Genomic DNA, 22,470 nt, shown 5'->3' with positions numbered 1-22,470 from the left:
CAACTTGTGGTTTCCTGGTTTATTCAATGGTTGTAATCTTTTACCATCATTAACTTGGATGTTCAGATTGTCCCTGATGTGGCAATGGGAGCCCATTCAAGCTGGCTTCTGCCTCCTTTGACAGGTCCCCATCATTCTCTGAACACTTTCACAACAGTGTTTCAGGCTCATCATGTACTTTCCCAACCCCTAGTCATGGAAGCAGACATTCCTCTAAAGAATCTTGGTTCCTTTCAGTGGAAAATGGTATTTAGAAGCCAAGATCTGAGTGATAAGTATGCTCATTGGTACTGGGGCATTACTGTTCCCAGGCCCTCTCAGTGGACAAAGCGAGGGACTATATGTATGCATATATATGTTTATGTGTATACATGTGTATGTATGTGTGTACAGACATACACACACAGACACATCTGTCCAAATTTTTATATATATATTTTTTCCCCACATTGATACATCCAATTCCAATCTACCACCACAGAGTTGAGTCTAGTTTTTGTCCCTTTTTGCAATTATAACTCCCTCCTCCAATTGTAAGAAACCTGGCTTCCACTAGCCTTAATATTTTCACTCATTTAATTAACCTCCAATACGTAACCAATCTCCCAACTCCACTGCATGTCTTCCCCTGTGTGGACACCTTGCTAAGGCCCTAACTCCCAAATCAAGTTGTCCCTAAGTCTGCAGAGGTGTCCTTCTCATCCTACTCTGGCCCACCACAGTTCTCCCACCCCAACTCACACCCCACAGCCACTCCCAACCACAGTGCGGTCAGCTAGTGGCTTTAGGCCTGAATGGAGAATGGAGAAGGAGGAAGAAGACTGGGTTTTTTCTTTAACTCTCCAGTGATTCCAGAGTGAAGTGAGGGTTGACAGCCACTGAGGTACATCATGTGACGTCATGAGTGTTAGAACCATTCAGTCTTTTCTTCCTTTCTTTCTTTGTCTCTCCCTCTCTCCCTCCCTCCCTCTCTTTTTTCCCTAGAGCAGTGGTTCTCTACCTTGGAGCTTTAACAGATGCCAATATGGACCCACCCCCAGAGATTGGTTCCACTGGTCTGTTTTAAAAACAAAAGCTCCTCAGGGCATGTGAGGCCAAGGAGAAGAACCACTGTTCTAGAGGCGTGCACACAGTTCAGTGAGCCCTCCCTGCATTAGAAGGGTAGAGATCTGCTTCTGTGTAATTACCACAAACAGGGGTTGTGAAGAGAACATAGGAAAAACATCCTTGGACATAAATCATAGCAGTATTTTCTTAGATCAGTCTCTCAAGGCAAAAGAAATAAAAAGAAAAATAAACCAATGGGACCCAATCTTTTGCACAACAAAGGAAACCATCAATAGAATGAAAAGACAACCTACAGAATGGGAGAGAATATTTGCAAATGATGCAACTGACAATGTGTTAATATCCAAAATATACAATCAGCTCATACAACTCAACGACAACAAGAAACCCAATCAAAAAAATGGGCAGAATAGTTATTTATTTCGTAAATAATGGACATTATTTACGAAAACAGGGAGCATGCTGGCTTTGGCCTGAGGCTGTAGTTTTCAGACCCTTGGTCAACAGGCACATGAAAATATGCTCAACGTCGCTAATTTTTAGAAAAATTCATAGCAAAACTACAATGAGGCAGCACCTCACACCAGTCAGAATGGCTATTATCAAAAAGTCTACAAATAATAAATGCTGAAGTGGATGTGCAGAAAAGGGAACCCTCCTGCACTGTTGGTGGGGATGTAAATCGGTGCAGCCACTATGGAAAACAGTATGGAGGTTTCTCAAAAAACTAAAAATAGAGCTTATTTTGATCCAGCAATCCCACTCCTGGGCATATACCCAGAAAAGATAAAAACTCTAATTTGAGAAGATACATCCACTCCAACATTCATAGCAGCACTATTTACAATAGTCAAGACATGGAAATAACCCAAGCGCCCATCAACAGACGATTGGTTTAAGAATATGTGGTGTATATGTATACACAACAGAATACTACTCAGCCATAAAAAAGAATGAAATATTGCCATTTGTGTTAGGAAACTGTTGACTGAAACCACCCACCTTGGCCAGGCACAATAATAACTGCTCTATGAGTTGTCTCACAACAGGAGGTCCTGATAAAGAACTCGGTGCTGCCCCCAAAAACTAACCAGAAGAATTCAGGAGGGGCCAATAGGAGGGAGGAGATGCCAGTCCATAATATGTCCTGCCAAATTCCTAGAAACCCTCACAATGGAATCCATCTTGGCTGAGAGATGCACATGCCACCAGGAAGGACCTTGAGTCAGACCACATATGGGCACGAGGAAGATGATTGGCTAGAAACAACCCAGAAACTAACCCCATTACCATAAAACCTGAGACTGCAAGTCACATGGCAGAGCAGTTCTCCTGGGTTTCCTTACGCTGCTGTTCTTCACCCAGGCGGCCCTTCTCAATAAAGTCTTTTGCTTTGTCAGTCCGTGTGTCTCCTCTGACAATTCACTTCCTAGTGTTATACGAGAGCACACTCTCGGGCCTCAGAAGGGGGTCCCACTCTGGTAACATTTGCAGCAGCCCAGATGGACCTAGAGAATAGCATACTGAGCCAAGTAAGTCAGACAGAGAAAGACAAACATTACATGATATCACTTACATGTGGAATCTAAAAAATAATACAATGAACCTATATACAAAACAGAAAGACTCATAGACATAGAAAAACTTATGGTTAGCAAAGGGGAAGGGGAGGGGGTATAAATGAGGAGTATGGGATTAGCAGATACAAACTACTACACATAAAATAGATAAGCAACAAGGATTTACTATATAGCACGGAAAACTATATGCAATATCTTGTAATAACCTATAACGGAAAATAACCTTAAAATATATAAATGAATCACTTTGCTGTACACCAAAAACTAACACAATATTGTAAATCAACTATATTTCAATTTTAAAAAAAAAGCAGGGGTTGCAAGTTTTTCCCATTAAGGGTGAGACAGTAAATATTTCCTTTGCAGGCCATATAGTCTGTCGCAAATACCCAAGTTGGCTGTCGTAGTGTGAAGGCGCCACACACAACTCTGAAGTATGGGTGGTGTGGCTGTGTCCCAGTGAAACATTATTTATGAAAACAAGGAGCATGCTGGACTTGGCCCGAGGCTGTAGTTTGCAGGCCCTTGGTCAACAGGTAAAGGTTTTGAAATTGGCATTTTAAGCCCTCCAATTGCAAGTTGTGCTGACGGGGAAATTTTAATTAAGCAGAAAATAATTACCTATATTAACTCAAATATTTCCTGAGGTGATTTTTTTAAACGGCTTCTGTTCCTATAAAGATTATTTAAGACACAATCATGCCCTTGGTCAAGCTGATCTCCCTGGTCAGGCCCACAGAAGTAGGTCTTGCATTTGTTTTCTTCTTTTCTTCCACTCTCTTGTTTTGATACCAGATGAAACAGCTAGCAGCAGTGCTATTTAAAGCTACACCAATCCAAGTGTTAACTACAGACCTGGGGCTATAGGGGTTTCTACTGAGATGCACATTAGTCACTTGGCAGAGTTCAGCACAGCTGCCCTGAGCCACTCTCCTTTGGGTCCAGTCATGGATCTGGAGCACCGAGCAGACTCCGAGGAAGAGAGCGAGGGAATGGGATGCTAGGATGCAGGAGTGAGGAAGCATCTTACTGGTGGATCTGTGCTTATTTGGAAAATACATCCCATGCTCGTGCCTGAAAGAAGGCATCCTTATTTGCAAACAGTCTAAACTAGGTAATTCAAATCTCATCTGTCATTTGTTTTTGATAAAATGATTGGTTCTTCTAAAGTGGCCAGGAGATAGAGCAGTATCCTGTCTTTATTCCATGGTCTGCCTGAGACAGCCTGGGCGGAGGTAGGCAGATGGAGCACAGCCCATTTTCTGGTGGCGGCCCGGGAACAGCAGTGCATGTGGTGTTAGCAGCTTAACAGTTAAAACAATGATGTTTTAAGCGGTGGGTTAAGATTTTAATACACCAATTCAAAGGATGGATAACACTTCGCAGCTTTCCATGGAACAGTCCTCACAGTTACCGTTCGTGCGGTGGTCTTGTCTTTTCGTGAAATTGGAGGTGTTCCTTTTTCCCCCAAACTCTAAAAAGCTCTATGGCCCCATGTTAAAAATAAAGCTTTGTTTTTGTTGATTCCACTCTTGCACTGTACTTGTACTCAGCTTGAGTTGTCTGATTTCATCCCACATTTGAGAGCCCTCTTCCTCCTGGCAGCAAATCCAGAAATGCTAACATGTGGGCACACAGGGTTTGAAAGACTTCTCAGCTCTCAACCCCAATATCCTAGATCTGAGGTAAAAGGTGGCACCTCTATCTCCTATAATTTGTGTGAGGAAGAAACCCCCCAATGCACACAAACCATACATCTCAGAAACAACATGCCTTGGAAAGGGGGACAGGTGATGTGCCCACTGATTCAATCAGTGATGCTTATTGGGCACCTACCAGTGCCAGGCTGTTCTAACTGGTGGGGCTGCAGAGCACTGGGAGAGCTCAAGTTCTTGGGGGAGGAAACTACAAAAAGAAGTAAATAATTAAGAGAATCTCAGCAAGTGCACACAGGGGGCAGGGTTGGTGAGATCTATTCTCTAGTGAACTCCTGAAACATGGATCCCAAGAGCCAACCGTTGTCCAAATGAATGTGCAGAGGTGGTAGATCTTAAGTCGGTTAAGTGTTTTTTGCTCTACCTGGACCTGATGATGTTTATTTCATGCAAAAAAAAAAAAGTGCCTATTTTGAATTTGCTAATGCAGCTATCTTATTTGTACCAAGGCTGCATAACGTGGACTTTGTAGAGTCCACAAGCCTGAAAGGATACGTTTCTGTTGGAAACTCAAGCTCATGATGTCCAACAGCAAAGCGATAAGTTACCATGATTTTGTACCCCCTACAGCTACTATTTCGACCATACTTCAGGAATGTTGCTTTCACTTACAGAAACTCTACAAATATTGGTTTTTCAAAAAGGCAAATACTAAATGAATATTGTTTGCTCGAAGACATGAGGAAAAATGTGCACAGCATACACACTGCAGACAGACTGGAGAAATAAATTGTACTGGGAAGCACAATTTGCAATACAAAGCTCGCTTAGTAATTTATTGGAACTTGAAAACTCAGTGATTATGCTAGGCACTGGGTATTTTGATTAACTGGTAGAAAATACAGTGCTAGCTGTCCAGAGACTGCAAACACTTGTATTAATGTGAAAGGTTTTAAAAAAATATTCCTATAGTTTAGAGATTCCAATTTGATTAACTGGATTTTTAACTGAGTTTAGGCTGGATTCCATCGGGTTTTTTGTAACCTCAGAGTAAGTACATGACTCTCAAAGTCCTGGCCATGTGATATTATCGCTGTGATTCTGTGCAAATTAACTTCCCTAAGTTTCCTCACTGTGAACATCAGGCAAGAGGGGCACCTGACACACGGTAGAACCCACAGAACTGACCACTGACAACTCATGAACGTGCTAAGCTGGGGACACACAGACAGGAGACAAAGAACTGATCCTCAGTGAGTTTACAACCTGTGTGGTCGGTACCTGCTGCGTTTTCAAGTGGCTTCAGGGGGGCCCTGGAGAGAGAATTAATATTCCTGGTGGGAGAGGGGACACTGAAGCGGCCTCAGTGAGCATTCACAAGTGAGGAACAGGAGGAAGAGGGGAGTGTGCTGAAGACAGCCCTGGTGGAGTGGAGCCCAGTCATCCGTGCAGCTGTAAAATGCTCCCTCTGTCTGACACTTAGAGCAAGATAAAACCCCCTCTGTTGTAAGTGTCATTCACCACACACCCAACTCTAATTCTTGCCAACTTTGTACCTCAGAGATCTCAGACTGAATATCTGTTTGTCCTTAAAGCAGATAAGCAGTGACTTCCCTGGTTCCCCACTCACAACCTGTACACCATTTAAAACAAGGAAATTCCGGCCACAACAGAGGCCACCACACAATTTTTAATTAAAAATTTTAAGACTCAAGTCCTTGAAATGGCTTAAAGTGGTTATATAAAAACATAATAAGATAAAAATGAAGAAGCCCACAGGTTGCTGGAATACAATTTATTCAAAGGATTTCACATTAAAATTATATTAGGTTTAAATACACGAACATACAATTACATATAAAACACTATACTTTCCCAAAGTTTATGACATTTACTTTTTAGAATTAGCTGTTTGCTTATAATTTGAATCTAAAAGGTACCATTGAGTGCTGCTATAATTGTGTTTATATTTCTATTTATTTCAATTTTGCTATTAGATATTTAGAAAGCATTCATAAGCTCACCTAGAATATACAATGATTACATGTTAAATATTTACATTCAAAACAGGAAGCCAATACAGTGCTACAGATGCATGACTTGATAGTTCTTTAATGTATGTAATATATTGAATGGTCCAGCCTGCTGTTCAGAATGCTAGAAATGTTATTAAGCAGTAGAAAGCTCATCAAGGGATTTATATCTATTTCCTCTGCACTAGACCCACATTTTACCAGAGTCCATATACAAGGCTGGCTTGGAGTCACTTCATGCAAATGAGATTGTACTCTGAGCTTCCCTAAAGATAACTGGGAGGTCCAGATTATGCCCCAAGGTCATTCCTCATCTTAGAGACCTAATTCAATGACTATCAATAAAATTTAGCTCAACTATCTTATGGTTGGCATAACTACAAAATATAAACCTGCTTCAGTGGAATCCCTAATAGAGTGAGGCTCATGGCAAATCAGTAGTGTCAAAACAACACGTACAGGTCCTGCACCTGAGGAGTACACAGAGGAAAGCTTTACTAAGTCCTCTAGGCTGGGACTCGGCACTGGCCGAGCCTGATTCCTTAGGTCTAACTCTACAAAACAGAGATGAAGCATGGTTGATGCCACGATGACATTTATTTTTTGGCTTCCCTCCATCTACCCTCCCTCTCACGCCATCTGTAGGCTGTAGATGCAGAATGGTTGATCCCACAAGACACAGGTTAGCAGCATAAACAGTGTGAGGCTGGCTTACTCCCCAAGGCAAGGTCTCCCTTCACGTAAATGGTGGGAACCAAGTAACCTCTCTGAAACCAAAACAGTAGCTAATCACCGATTTCAAATGAACAAGGGATACACCAAAGTGGGGATAACCCTCACACAAAGCATTTTCAACTTTTTAAATAATATAATCCCCAAATAGATTAACATTATATTAAGATGGTAAACTGTCTTGACTACCTATCTTAAATTCTTTTATAGTAACTATTTACAGTGTAGATATTAATAGGCATGAAGGCCAATTTGAGGATAACTTTGATAAAACTGAATACAAACAGAGGTTTCACTCCTTCATATACTTACTCACACATTCATTGATATGCAGTATGAAGTAACAAGTCCAGTGTAGGGTGTAGCTTGTGCTGATGAAGACCTGAAACCAAGATGAAGGAAATGCATTGCTCTTACTTCATGATCAAACTCACACTCAGATGCAGTTTTGGAGACTTCAGTGAACAGAGGTTTGTGGGAGCCTCCGTGGTAGAAGGGAAGGCATGGAGGGAGCACCCTGACCAAACAAGTCTCTTTGGGTCTTAGCTTCTCACTGGGAAATGAAGAGTGCTGGATTTGATGACTCCTGAGATGCCTTCTGGCGCCAACATTTTACAAAACTGGAAAAGTACGCAGGGCTTTACACTAATAAAGAATTGTTACTTCATAGAATATTAAGCATTAGAAAGCCCACTAAGCATCATTTTGTCCAGCTCCAAAATTTTTCAGATAAACAATATTGACAAGCAAGTCTTAACTAAAGGAACAATCTTTTTATGAAAATAATAAATGAAATAGAGCCGGGAATCTGAAAAGTCAAATGGGAGAAGAACCCTGAAAAACTATGGCTTCTTACACCAGGAGCCTCAAGGAAAATGCCATTGATTTACATTGTAGGCAAAACCCAAAGAAGTCTAGTGACTTAGTATACACAGTTATTGTCAATAAGATGTTAAATATTATCATAGATTACGAATAAATAAAAGTACATAAACAAAGTAACTTTTCATTTGTTTATTTTGTCCTCTCAAATACATTTAAAAAGTAACATTTTAGACACAGAATCACAAATACACACAAAACAAAGAAGTAGTGCCGGCTTGCTTCACAAAGGGTTTTCCTTTGACTCTTTTAGCTGCTTTGCATAAAATTCAAAACTTTCCTGTAGAGGAAAAAAAAAGGGAGGAAAGTTACAGATAAAAGTTACCAGCGGGGCTCCCCTGGTGGTGCAGTGGTTGAGAGTCCGCCTGCCGATGCAGGGGACACGGGTTTGTGCCCCAGTCCGGGAGGATCCCACATGCCGCAGAGTGGCTGGGCCCGTGGGCCATGGCCTGCGCGTCCGGAGCCTGTGCTCCGCAACGGGAGAGGCCACAGCAGTGAGAGGCCCGCGTACCGCAAAAAAAAAAAAAAAAAAGTTACCAGCAAGAGGTGATGGTACAAAACTTAAAAACATAAAGTACTGCAAACTGGTAGCAAAGACTGCTAGGCCCACAGCTGCTGCAGTCTCCTCAAGCTTCAGCACTCTTCTCTATTTCATGAAATCACCAGTTCAAGGGCCCCCAACTGAGAATTAAGGCACCAGGAGCCTCTGCTGTGTGTGTGCATGGGCAAGTGCATGCAGGTATTTACACCTGGGTATGGAAGGTTGAGGGGTTTGAAATAAACATGTTTTAGGTGACTTTCAGTTCAATGAAACAATAAAAAGGAATTTTGCACTCATGATTTCTCTTATTAAACAAAGCAAAGTAAATAAAACAAAATTTCCTAGGCAACCTACTGAATGGGAGAAAATATTTGTAAACATATATAGCTGATATGGGGTTAATAGTCAAAATATATAAAGAATTTATATAACTCAATAGCAACAGGGGAACTGAACAGACATGTGGCCAAAGAAGAACTACAGATGGCCAACTGGTACACGAAAAGTTGCTCAACATCACTGATAATCAGGGAAATACAATTAAAAAACACAGTGAGATATCACTTCACACCTGTTAGAATATCTATTATCAAAAAGACTAGGAGTAACAAATGTTAGCGAAGATTTGGAGAAAAAGGAGCCCTTGTGCACTGTTGGTGGGAATGTAAATGGTGCAGCCACTACAGAGAACAGTATGGAGGTTCCTCGAAAAATTAAAAATAAAACTAACATACGATCTAGCAATTCCACTTTTGGGTATTCATCCAAAGAAAATGAAAACACTAATTCAAAAAAGATATATGCTCCCTCAGGTTCACTGCAGCATTTACAATAGCCAAGACATGGAAACAATCTAAGTGTCCATCAATGCATGAAGGATAAAGAAAATGTCACACACTCACACACACACACAAACACACACACACAGGAATATTATCCAGCCGTAAAAAGAATGAAATCTTGTCATCTGCAACATGGGTGGACCTTGATGGTATTATGCTAAGTGAAATATGTCAGACAGAAAAAGATAAACACTGTATGATTTCACTTATATCTGGAATCTGAAAAACACAAACAAACAACCGAGCTCATGGATACAGAGAACAGATCAGTGGTTGCCTGAGGCTGGTGGAGGCAGGTTTGAAGAGGAGGAAGATGGGTAAAGAGGTTCAAACAGCACAAACTTCCAGTTATACAATGGGTAACTCAAGGGGATACAATGTACAGCACAGTGACTATGGTTAATACTGGATTGCATATTTGAAAACAGCTGGGAGAGCAGATCTTGAAAGTTTTCATCACAAGAAAAAAATTTTTCTTTTGTGACTGTGTATGGTGGCAGATGTTAACTGGGCTTATTGTGGTGATCATTCTGCTATATATACAAATATTGAGTTATTATGTTGTATAGCTGTAACTAATATAATGTTGTCAATTATATTTCAATTTAAAAAAATCCTAAAGAGAGAAAACCCAACTTACTTAAAATGGAAATGAACAAGTAATTAACAGTGACATAATATGCTTAGCTATTGAAATACAGGCCATTAAACCCTATTTCAAGTTGAAATGAAGAGGGAACTGCCCCAAGGACATTTGATAAATTCATACCTACAGTTGAAGGTCTCAGACTGACCTTGTATTTTAAACCTCAGCCCCAGAGGGCTATGTTCTCCTGCAGCCAAACCCATGGCATGACTGTTCAGTTCCCAAAGCCCTCTCTGGAGGATCCTTCACAGAGATCTAATCCTCATGTAATTAAGTATTCAACTTATTTTTTACACATTATTATGAAGCACACACAAATCTTTACAGGTATTTTTTTTCCCTCTTAATTAAGAAATACTCACAGGGGGTTCAGTGAAAGGGACAGACTCTCCAGCATTCTTCAGCAAAACTGCATAACGCTTTAGAAACAGATCATTCAATTTTACATCCTTCGCAGTCAAATTTTCATATAGTGCTTTAGCAGATGCGACATCACTGTCCAAGACTAGAGAAAAAGGTATTAATCACAGATAAAGCCAATCTATCTTCTTCTTTTCCCAAAACACTTAGCCATTCAGGGACTCCTGGATCCCTTTATCCCAAAGCAAAGGAATACTTAACTACCTTCAGCATTCATAATCTACAAGCTCCGCCCTTCCTTCCCCACACCTCTCATTCAGCATCACCCGCTATGAAAGAGAAGGAAAATGACAAATAGCTATTTTAAAGACCCATGCTAGTTAAAGTGACCACAAACTGAAGTCTTCAATCATAAAGTAAGCATACACCGTTCAATCTTCTGCTTAAAACCACACTTTGAAATTAAGCTAATCCAGGGACTTCTGTGGTGAGGAGTGTGTAAAATAAATTATGTGGAAGTCTGTATCTACATCAACATCAAGATCAGCAGCTAAACACCACCAAAAGACTTTCAATAAGGGAGGGTGGGAGGGAGGGACACGCAAGAGGGAAGAGATATGGGAACATATGTATATGTATAACTGATTCACTTTGTTATAAAGCAGAAACTAACACACCATTGTAAAGCAGTTATACTCCAATAAAGATGTTAAAAAAAAAAGACTTTCAATATATTCTCCTATCCTAAAATAAGCAAATGAGGAATACAGTTAGCTACAATGACCAAAAAAAATTTTATATACATTATTAATATACATTAAAAAATCTACATACATCTATACAAGTTACACTAATACTTCACTTAACTGGATGATGAAGTAGCCTAGGAGCTAACTTCAGCTGGCTTTCTACTTGTGGCTGATTTGCAAAAATTTTAATATCTTCCCTTTTACTAAAACTTCCTGATCTCCCTGCTCTTCTCCCTCCCAATTCCCAAGTGGGATTACACAATTTAATAGTAATTTTATGCTGTTTTACACTACTTCATCTTAGTTATTACTCAATGTCTGCCAATTCCTCAAACGAAACTTTATGATTATAGCACTATTTTGAAATATATCATGTTCCACTCATAAGGGTAGAAAAATGGAGAATTCTGATTGCTCAGTCTGGTGTCCTGCCAACAATAAAATCGACAAAGCAACTCTTTACTTACCCATTAAAAAGTGAGCAAATCAGTGGGTGTCAGATGGACAGGTGATCATAATTTACAAATGCTAACATTTATCTTGATTACTGAGGAAACTTTAGACTGGTTCCCTTTCATGTGTGATTGCCTGGCGATCAGGGAGGAAACTGCTTAAAAGACTAGAATTTCAGTTGTGACTGCAGGTAAAACCTTGGGGCTCACTTTTCAATTAAGGTGATTGTTATTTCAAAGGAGTAGGTAGACCACTGAAGGAGTAAACAGGCAAGTCAAGTGGCAGTCTCAAATATGTACCCATTTTACATTGTATTAGGTTGGCCAAAAAGTTCATTCAGGTTTTTCCGTAACATCTTAGAGAGACTGGATTGGTTCCCAATGTGTACAGCCAAGTGGACTTCTAAGTCCTTCCAGGAACCTGGGATCTTACTCAACAAATCAGGGCCCCTCAAAAGATGCTCAGAGATACTTTACGTTAACACTACATGAATAATTTCATATTTTTCTTAAATACAATTTTAAAACATATCCTAAGGCTAAATAAATTTTGTACCATAAGCAATTATCTGATATTTAGGATTACTGCCTTTGAGCTGAAGACTTAGTTGACTATACTACAAATATTTAAATCACTTAAATAATGAAGTCAGATTAAACTTATTACCATAGCTTTTCATGATGGAAGTGTATGCTTCTTCCTTTTCAGTTAATTCAGGAATCAATTCTAACAAAGACTTCACAGTTGGTGCCTAGAAAATTAAATATAGGTAACATTACCATGACTCAAAAGAACAGTGAAATAAAACACTGATATATGGACATTATACCAAAAAAACCTGACAACAGCAACAGAACTGCCTATTCAATTTAATGGACTATTTTCCCTTTTGTATATCTTAGTACACTCGGCCCCCTGTATCCAGTGGATTCTGAATCTGTAGATTCAACCAACCACGGACCAAAAAAAAAAAAAAATCCAGAAAGCCCAAAAAAGTAAACATTGAATTTGCTGTGTACCAGCAAATACTTACATAGCATTCACATTGTATTGGGTATTATAAGTAATCTAGAGATTATTTAAAGTATACAGGTGATGTGTGGTAGGTTATCTGCAAATACTACACCATTTTATACAGTCTCTTTGAAAGGAAAAAAAAGGACAACTAAATATTTTCTAAATGATGTTTGTGGTAAATAAATACATGAGTCAGAGATAAAAAGTGCAATTAGGTAAATTATTTTTTAAAGTGTGTGTATATATGGGGGAAGTATGTGAAAATTAAGGAAAACTAGACCTCCCAGAGTTGTAAACAACCTAAATGTTTCACATAAAACAAACATTACAATTGGTGCTCAGTTTAAAACTTCATAATATGCCCAAATAAACTAAGAACAGGGTTTCTGGTGCCCACTCACCATGAAAAATCAAATCTAAAAAAAAAAAATTTTGAAATATGCTTTTATCCTTTTTTTTTTAAACATCAAAAATAAGACTTGGTTCTGTTTCACACATACACACATACCTTTTAGTGTAAATAAGGTAACTGTACAAACTGAGAACATGAATCCGTGGCACATACCAGTTTTAAAGCTAACGGGTTCATCTACCTCATGGTTTCTACCTGAGCCACCTGACAGGAGACACTCTGCAGTAGGTGTCTCCCTCAGCAGTGCTTCTGCACTGTGAAACTTACCCAGTGACCCAAGCAACGGGATTTGTTTCTTACATTTCTAAGGGCCCTTTCTTGGGGCTCAATGCATAACTACAAGGATAGAGAATTCACTGTATGAACTTGTTCTGCATTTCCAATACAACCAAGGAGCCAGAACTGACTCTGCATCAACATCTAAAGAAGTAAACAAGTACAGGCCAGCAAGTGTTCAATCTCTATAGTATTTTTAGAAAACATCCTGAACTGACAAGCTCTTACATGATATTCAATACCTCTGAACAAGACTAGCTCATAGCATTATTGATTTGTCAGCAAGTACAATAGCACCGTACCTTTCCCGATCTCCGAGAATTCCTAATACAGTACACCAAGAAAATTGGGGTTTGTTCAGCAATTGCACCACATCTCTAAAAATTGAAACATTATTTGGTAAGTGAAGGTTTTTGATAAACAAGCAGACCAAGGTGAATATTTCCAGTTAAGAAAGTTCACAATAATACAGTAATGTATCATTACCAACAGGAAGGTCTAACAGTCGACCAATGTTTTTTAAGGCAAGAAAAAAGAAAACCAAGTGCAAGCTAGGCCAGGCTTTCATGCATGTTGTCCTTGGTGCTGCAAGTATAAGGTCTGTTTAAAAAGCAAAGGGAAAAATTCAACCAACGCTTCCACAACCACAGAATGAGGTTTAGGACTGCAAAGAAAGAGGGAAAAAAGAAACACTATTCCCCTCCAATTATACTGCCAAGCATTCACAAGTGAGCTAGGGATCATAAGGTTAATTATACATTTAATAAGGTGTCAGGGAGATAACTGCTCGTTTCTTTATAAAAATTAAAATGTACAAAGCAAGTTCTCTTTAAAGTATAATTACCTACACTTACGCATACAAAAGGACTGATTTCAATCTCTCTATTTTATAAAAGGCTTTCATTGCGATAGACAGCCAGTGCTTGAGAAAGAGACAAAAGTTAAACTCAAAAAAAAAAAAAAAGTTTATATGACAGACCAGATAAATCAAGTGTCTATCCCATCTTAGATGCTATAGTAAAATCAAATATGGCAAGACATTATTTTAGTTTACACTCATCACAGATGTCATTCTCTTAAGTTTCTAAAAGCACATTGCTCTTTCAAAGCTTTAAAACACTGTCAATACTAAAATGACTAGTATAAAAAGAACTTTTGGGGACACACAGAACATTTACACTATAAACTGATGCTTTCGACATCTGTGAATAAAGTATTCTTCACTACAGCAAGAATAATCTTTTACTGTTTGACAAGCAGGTAAAGAATGGGTAAAGGGTTTATCATCTGAAACCTCAGTCTACTGAAGGGATAAAAATGAAAAGACAGCTGTTGCAGCAACGCTCGGCTGTTGCCAAGAGCCCTAGACAGGCCACTGTGGGTACATGCAGCTCTGAAGGCGGCTGTCACATCCCCACTGTCTCCCACTCTGGACTGCTCGCTAGGAAGAGCCTTGATCAACAAGCTGGTAAATGAAATATCAAGCGTGACTTCCTAAGGAGCTATCACAATGATGTGTTAAAGCTGAACAAATACTATCACACGTCCAGCTAGACATGCATATACCCTGAGTGGGTACACTTCGGTATGTACACACAAACATAAAGCATTAGAATTTATTCTTTTCAAGATAAAACTTGTAATACTAAAGGCAACAAAACAATGAAAAGATTCCTGAAATCCCCATCATAAACTGCCTTTTCTGTTTAAAACAAAAATTTTTTTTAAGGAAAAAAAAAGGTAAACATACCAAACCAATCAAGAAAATTCTCAACTAACTAACATTTCTCTCTCTCCAGGAACAAAAGTAAAAAAGCCTTAGAGGCAGTGCCAATTTACACGTTTTACAAAAATGTTAACACAGAGAAATTTCTCAGGAATTCCTTTTAAAAATGACTTGGATTCTACTGTCAAACTAGATGAACTTTAAGGATCAAAAGCAGAGTTCCAGCAAATGAGTACAGTTTTACCTTCCCTATCTACTACTTAAGAGGTGCTGCAGCTTGCAAAAACGTTAAGTGAATATAATACTATTTACTACCAGAAATTGGTCCCAGGCCTCAATTTGACACAGGGAGTCTATACAAACACAGCCGTTGGCGGGATCACGGTGACTGTTTGACTGCCACCTGCTGGGAAGGGGCTCCCCGGCGGTGCCTGTTTGTGTACATTAACAGTGGCAGCTACGATCACCCACTGGTGGCGCGCTGCTTTATATTTAGTGCTGTTAAAATGGCATGAATGCAGTTGTCTCCTTCCCTGAAGATTGCTAATTTAACAGAGAGTGCGGGCCACAGAGACCTGCATTTGTCATTTAATGTGTCTGTGACACACAAGTGAATAGAAAGCAAATTCTTAATAAATCTTGAATAAGGCACTGAGAATGTTTGAGTATTCAAGAGAAGCTGTACTTGAAAAGCAAACATTTCCTACTTTTTGTTTGCAAACTGTGTTGCCATGGTGATGCACAGTATTTATAGAGCAGCATTAGAGAAATTAAACTAGGAAATCAAAGGAATTGTTTTGCATTACCTATCTGCACAGAAACATTTGTCTTTAAATCATTTTGGCAAAACATGTCTTCCCCCACCCCCACTTAAATCTAAAGACATTTCTAGTCTGATTTGGCATCTTTAAAACCAGCAACCTGTAACTTACAATCCAGTCCCTGTCATGTAACCTTGATTCACGTTCAAATTTAAATGTGCAGGCAGCACCACACTTCATTTCCAGTATTCTACCACACACCTAAGTCTAGTAATTTCTTAACTGACTTCTCACAAGCCACAAGCCCCACTGCTCCATGTGTGGTGGGTCATTACCTGTAGGAGAGCTCTGGCATCATCCACCTTGCCTGCATCCACAAGCTGAAGGAAAAGATCGGTGACAGGTTTGTAAATTGCAAACTGATTGGCCAATCTCTCCGCCATGATGCTTACTGAAAAAAATGACAGGTAAGAAAAATCTTTCATTTAAACAGTGGTATAACTAACTCATCCACCAAAGAAAGTCAGTCCAGACTCACTAGAGAGAAAAAGTGCTTCTGTGTTCTTTGGCTAGAACAGCTAACTTACTCTTTTCAAGTGCTGGTTCCAACCGTTCCTCTATGACTTTTCGGAATAAGTATGCCAAGCCAAAGTACTGAAGTTCCATGGTTTGGTTCCCTGAAGTAAGCATATTTTCAATGTTTTCTATTGCACCATCTATGTTACTACTGTAAAAGAAAGTAAAATAAATTATAAGGAAATATTTGCTTTTAGTATTAATATTGCAGGCAGTTTCAGTATGAGTACTTTGGGATTCACACATGCAAGCACTTTAGGAAAAAAAGGAAATATATTTACAATTAACCAGATAAAAAACACTATGCAAGTTGAACCCAATCACATTTAGGTGGCACAAGCAATCACTGGGTGCTTTATGCTACAGTAACTGAAGTAGCTGCTTATTTTAAAAAACTGCTCTAGAGACAAGATCAAACAACTATATAGAGAAGAATTAAAGACAATAACTTAAAAAATTATTGTATCTCAAAGACTTGATTCTGCAGCTGTTTGGAATGTAAAATGAAAACTTGTTTAAATGCTATATAACTCTGGCATTATAATCTGCAACTGGTCACTAGTGCATGAAGTAAAGATAATGTATTACATCTTAGGATTCTTAAAAATGCTGATGATGTCTTCAAAAGGTATATTTTCATGTCTCTCAACCCACAGTCACTACAATTTGTTTTTGTCAGGTAATACATAACATTTGAAAAATATTCAATTTATACTAAAATTCTCAGAAAAAAGTATCTTCACACTTTTTATTTTAAAAAATTAATTACATGGCCTTATGTAGCAAGTTATGATAAAAAATTATCTTTATGACTATCTTTTTGGTTAAGATGCTCTTTAATTGATACTTTACAGTTATGATATGGCACTCGAAATCCAAATAATCAATTTTATGTTGGAATTATTACCTGAAACAAGAATTCTCTAAAAATGAGTACACCATTACAATAAAGTTTTCTTATGGGTTTTAGTTAGAGAATTATTTAATAGTGAATAAAAACATATTCTCGGCCTCATATAAAACTCTGTTTATATGGTAACATTTAAAATTTCATCCAGGGGCTTCCTGGTGGCGCAGTGGTTAAGAATCTGCCTGCCAATGCAGGGGACATGGGTTCGAGCCCTGGACCGGGAAGATCCCACATGCCGCCGAGCAACTAAGCCCGTTCGCCACAACTACTAAGCCTGTGCTCTACAGCCTGTGAGCCACAACTACTGAAGCCCGCGTGCCACAACTACTGAAGCCCGTGCGCCTAGAGCCCATGCTCTGCAACAAGAGAAGCCACCGCAATGAGAAGCCTGCGCACCGCAACTAAGTAGCCCCTGCTTGCCACACTAGAGAAAGCCCGTGTACAGCAACAAAGACTTGGATAATTTTTTGGATCTTCTAACTTAAAATAATCACATTTTCTTATTAAAGGAAAAGTTTAAAGTTCTATTTGGGGAAATAGTTTTAAAAGGGTGAAAAACAAAACAAAACCTCTTCTCTGCCCAAAGAAAGAGGAACAAAAAGCCCTGTAAAAACCAACATGACATTTTCGTATCACAACCCATTAAATGTATGTAGGATTAACTGCTAAAGAACATTTTTTCCTAAAAGCATGAAAAATGTCAATTCCATTATTACCCCCATGAATCTTTAACTTTGCTAGTGAGGTTAATAAAAATCAAGTTCTTATTTACTTCTACAGTAGTGATCCTCAACAAGGAATCTAGAAATGGTGGTATGAGAATCATCTCTAAATACCTCCCTTTGTGTGGATGTGTGTTGACACGGGTGGATGGGTAGGAGAAGATGGAAATGTGTATTTTTAACAAGCTTGCTAGGCCTTCCATTTCACTATGTACTGGTAGAGTGTCACCTTCAAGTGTTGCTAACATTCAAATGAACTTATTTTTCACTTTTGCAACCAAGTGTTTCAATAAGGGCCTGGAATGTATGAATGAGAAAAGTTACCAACCGTGAAGCAAGTTTTATGAATTTGAAAATTTCGATAAATGTTGATTTAAGATTTAATATAAAGCTAAAACATATTTTGTTAACATATAATTATTCCCTGATAGCTACAGAATAATCAGCAACTGGCATCGATACTTCCTCTGTAGTTGATACGGCTTCTAATACCCTAGTTTTACAAAAGGTGGGATTTGAGATAACGTTCCTTCCAGTATCCAATGGAGAAAAAGAAAGCTCGAAAATACTCACTTCTTTATTTGTGCCAAAGCAATGTTATTGATGAAAACCATACGGGAAAGTCCAATTGAATCTTCGAGTCCATTTACCAACTTCTGAATGTCTTGTATGCTTTCTGTATCACCCTTCAAGGCACATGCCTGAATAAGGCGGGTCACTGCTATCCTAGAAGGTATCTGCTCCAGATCCAAGGCTGTTTTTAGTGTTGTTAGAGCGTCTACAATAGAAGAGCAGGTGACAGAGCTTTTTTTATATGAACCATACTGACTTTAATGTGTTTTGAAAACTAGCTTTTAAATATGAGTACAAAATGACTATATACAAAAAGCTATGAATAATTTATTCTATATTACAGAAAATATTAATACTTTATGAGAAACCTAAAAAAAAAAATGAAGATTTATTTGACTGTAAGATATCAGAGACCAGAGAAATTTCTTCTTTAAGTTACAGAGAAAATGCAGATGTTACTGACAGAATGTGGATTCCATTCAGGGATAACATTTAGTGACTAATTTCAAAGAAGTTGACAAGTTCAGAGAAATATAAATAAGGAAAAATTTTAAAAATTAAAGGCCTTCCAAAAATATGTAACCTCTACCCACATTCATACTTTCCCAGATTTTACTACACTCAAAAGATTCATGATTATCAAAATCTTCTAATACCGCAAAGATTCTTTCTTGAAAACAATGTCGCTTTCTAAAAGGACTGATCATACAAGAAGAGCAGCCAAACTGGAACACTCAACTTACACACTAACAAATTTATTTTACACGATTACATATCTTGCAGATATTTTCTTACACTGATTTTTCGGAGAAAATAAAGCTCACCAGATTCCCAGGGAGAAACCCCTCAGGAGTTTCTTTCTTTTTTTTTTTTTTAAAGTATCATACTTACAAGTATGTGATTATGGATAAATATGGAATATCCTTCTGATTTACTGATTTAAGTGCCAGGGTAGCAAAATCATTATATTAAATAAAATGATGGGCTGCAGGGAAATTGCAATACTTAGCACAACAATCACTGCTACCAAAGAAAACTTCATGGCTCTATAGAAATTAAAGCAGTGTAACCTACACAAAACTAAGACCCTCAAAGCAGCTTTCCAAATAACAGTCTATCTTTAACAGAAGAATGGGGAAAGGGTAATAAACACTCTATTAAAAGTGATACAGTAAAAGACATCATGAATTTAAGTATTTATTACTGAATAAACAATTTATTATTACTCCAAATCTACATTCTAAACCAGTGATTCTCAAATGGGGAAAAGGGAAAATAGGCAGTTTAGAAGGCATATTCAATAAAATTTTATAAATACACACGAACATACAGGAAACAAAAAATGTTATTTATACTACTTTAATAATATTATCTATAGAAAATAAACTTGATAAAATCTTAACTGGTGGTCATACACAGATAATATGGAATATTTTTATTAGCCAAGAATATTGTCAGCCAGGAGGATCTTCCCACACCAGTGGATCAAATAGCAACAAAAATAAGATAACAATGGTGATGATAGTAACGCGCATTTACTGAGCTTTTACTACATTTGTTGAGCACTTACTACATGCCAGACACAGTATTAAGCAGTCACACTCACAACTACCCTCTGAGGTAAGTAACAAATTTATATGTGGGAAACTGAGGCACAGATAATTTAAATAATTTCCCCAAGGTCATACTGTTAAGACACCAACCCAAGAATCTAACCACCCCAGAGCCTTCATCTATGGGTGCATGTGTGTGTGAAAGAGTGGAGGATAGAGGAGAAGAGATCATTCTATGTCTATCCAAAGGGAGCATGGGACCTTGGAACCGAAATCATATTCCCATACAGGGCTGGACTTCTGGACAGTTCATGATTTACTGCTTTGGGACACCAAAAGCAGTATCCATCCACACCCCTCCCCGAGTCCTTATCACACTGTCACCTAATTTACTAGTAATATTGATTATACTGCAACAGTGTGATGTATCAGCTATTAATATTCCAGAACAGCATTTGAACTGGCTTTATTTTTCTTCCTGCTTTAGATGGAATTGAGAAAAAGCAACCCGAATTTTTTAATTGGGAGCTCTAGTCAGCCATGGAACAAAATAAGGAGATGTGGATAGTGCCAACAGCATTCCCGTCCTTGACAATGACCACAGTAGGTTAGTCCGTGGCAAGGCACTGGGAGGTGGATTCATAGCTTCTACTCTCAACCAACCTCCAGGTGAACAGCTGAAAACAGATGTGAAATTATATCATAGTTTCTTGTTGTCTTCACAGGGTACCTAACATACAAGTGGGATAGCAGTCAAGTTAAACACTGATTAGATTCAGCTCAAAAATTAACTCCTTGAAATTAAAGAAGTGTTTTATTCTGATCTCCATGTCTACAAAATGTCATTTACAAAAATGAACTTATTTATATGGGAGCAAGTTTAATTTTCAATGTTTTAAAATTGTTTATCAGGGACTTCCTTGGAGGTCCAATGGTTAAGACTCTGCACTTCCACTGCAGGGGGCGCAGGTTCGATCCCTGGTCAGGGAACTAAGATCCCACATGCTGCGTGTCGTGGCCAAAAAATAAAATTTCAAAAAGTAGAAAAAAATTGTTTTTAAATATCTACTTGCCAAAAAGCCTCTTCTATTGCAAAGAAAATGAAAGCTTTTAAAGTTTTAATAGCAAGCCCTACAACACTCAATTATGACTGAAGCTGTCTCTAACAGGCTGGTCCTGCCTGTAGAATACTGAGGCAGCAATTCTGCATAGGCAGAAATGATCACTTACATACTCAGTCCTAACCAGTTAGGAAGACATCCAAAGACCAATACCTCTAGGCATTACAGGCAACATTAAAGCTGCACAATTAGACAGCAACTTTCAGAGATGTGATATTATTTTATAAGCATGCAAGTGAGGAGTATATACAGAGTGAGGAAAAAACTAGGCAACATATTTAACGGTTAAAGAGCTGTTTCAACCTTCCTTAAAGAGTTCCTAAGTGTCTTTTGTTGTATCGGCAAAACCATGGTGTTACTGTATCAACTAAAATTCAAATGTAAAATTAAATGTGAAAAGATGCTTATCTAAATTTAAGAGATTCATCATCTTTCCCCTTGGGAGCTCATTCATAAGACTATCCGATCCAAATCCATTCCTCTGCAAACCCATAAACAGCCTCTACCAAACAAATGGCCTCATCCCAACCCTCCCCAAAGTCATCTCCACATTTTTCTGATGTTATCCTCTTAATTCAAAAGCTCGAAACTCGAAACTCCAAACAAACACTGTATCTTACTGCTGTTGGCATTACGAACTATTAAAGAAGTATTAGATTAAGTCTTAAAAATTAATATTATAATCACTTGGTGCACAATCCCACACATTTAACACTCAATTTAACTCATTTGCTAACTCACATACAACCAACACAATATGCAAGAAACAACTGCTAGGAATTGTTTCAGATGCTCTAAAGTATGTTAATTTCCAGAGCAAAATGACTTGTGCTGTGAATTTTAACGCACTTGAAAGCCTGTACTTTCTCTCCTTCTGCAACACAAATTTTGCATGTCTGAAGAGCTGTGATTCATCTTAAGAAAACCCATCTTGTGTTAAATGGAATGGAAACTGGACTAAGTGGTCAAATGACAAGTACATTCATATTCAAGCTGTATTATAAATGCATGTACAGTAATTTACGTCTCTCAGCTACCACAAAAGGCTCTTGATAAGCAGGTAATTTGCTAAATGGACTCCTTTATCCAAGTATTCGAAGGGCGTTACAAGAAAAATCTGCAGAGGCATTAATGTGACGTAAAGGTCAAGCATTGTGACATACCTTTCAAATAATCCCGCCTAACTTGCGTTATGATGAGGCGGCTGTTGGCAGCATCGTTCAGTGTGAAGCCCTTGATGTGGGTCTCAGCGCTAAAAGAAGCAGACATTTAGAAAGGAATT

The 22,470-nt window shown here is 38.3% G+C and overlaps 1 protein-coding gene across 2 annotated transcripts in view; it reads right to left on the bottom strand.

The window, feature by feature from the left end:
• Positions 1–8,067: 8,067 nt before the first annotated feature.
• LRPPRC (leucine rich pentatricopeptide repeat containing) overlaps positions 8,068–22,470 on the bottom strand; it is a 103,717-nt gene continuing 89,314 nt past the window's right edge. The window contains exons 31-38 of one of the 2 annotated variants that reach the window (XM_060169847.1): positions 22,352–22,440; positions 18,515–18,719; positions 16,321–16,460; positions 16,069–16,184; positions 13,549–13,623; positions 12,208–12,292; positions 10,342–10,484; positions 8,068–8,230 (exon numbers count right to left, since the gene is read on the bottom strand). In XM_060169847.1, coding sequence (XP_060025830.1) covers positions 8,174–8,230; positions 10,342–10,484; positions 12,208–12,292; positions 13,549–13,623; positions 16,069–16,184; positions 16,321–16,460; positions 18,515–18,719; positions 22,352–22,440 — 910 coding nt within the window. In that variant the 3' untranslated portion in view covers positions 8,068–8,173. The remainder of the gene's footprint in view (positions 8,231–10,341; positions 10,485–12,207; positions 12,293–13,548; positions 13,624–16,068; positions 16,185–16,320; positions 16,461–18,514; positions 18,720–22,351; positions 22,441–22,470) is intronic. The other variant, XM_060169848.1, reaches the window with a different exon arrangement.

The sequence above is a fragment of the Lagenorhynchus albirostris genome, chromosome 13 (assembly GCF_949774975.1).
Source record: "Lagenorhynchus albirostris chromosome 13, mLagAlb1.1, whole genome shotgun sequence".
NCBI classification, from domain to species: Eukaryota; Metazoa; Chordata; class Mammalia; order Artiodactyla; family Delphinidae; genus Lagenorhynchus; species Lagenorhynchus albirostris.
The sequence above is the reverse complement of the archived record's forward strand: the minus strand, read 5'-3'. Positions and strand labels throughout refer to the sequence as shown.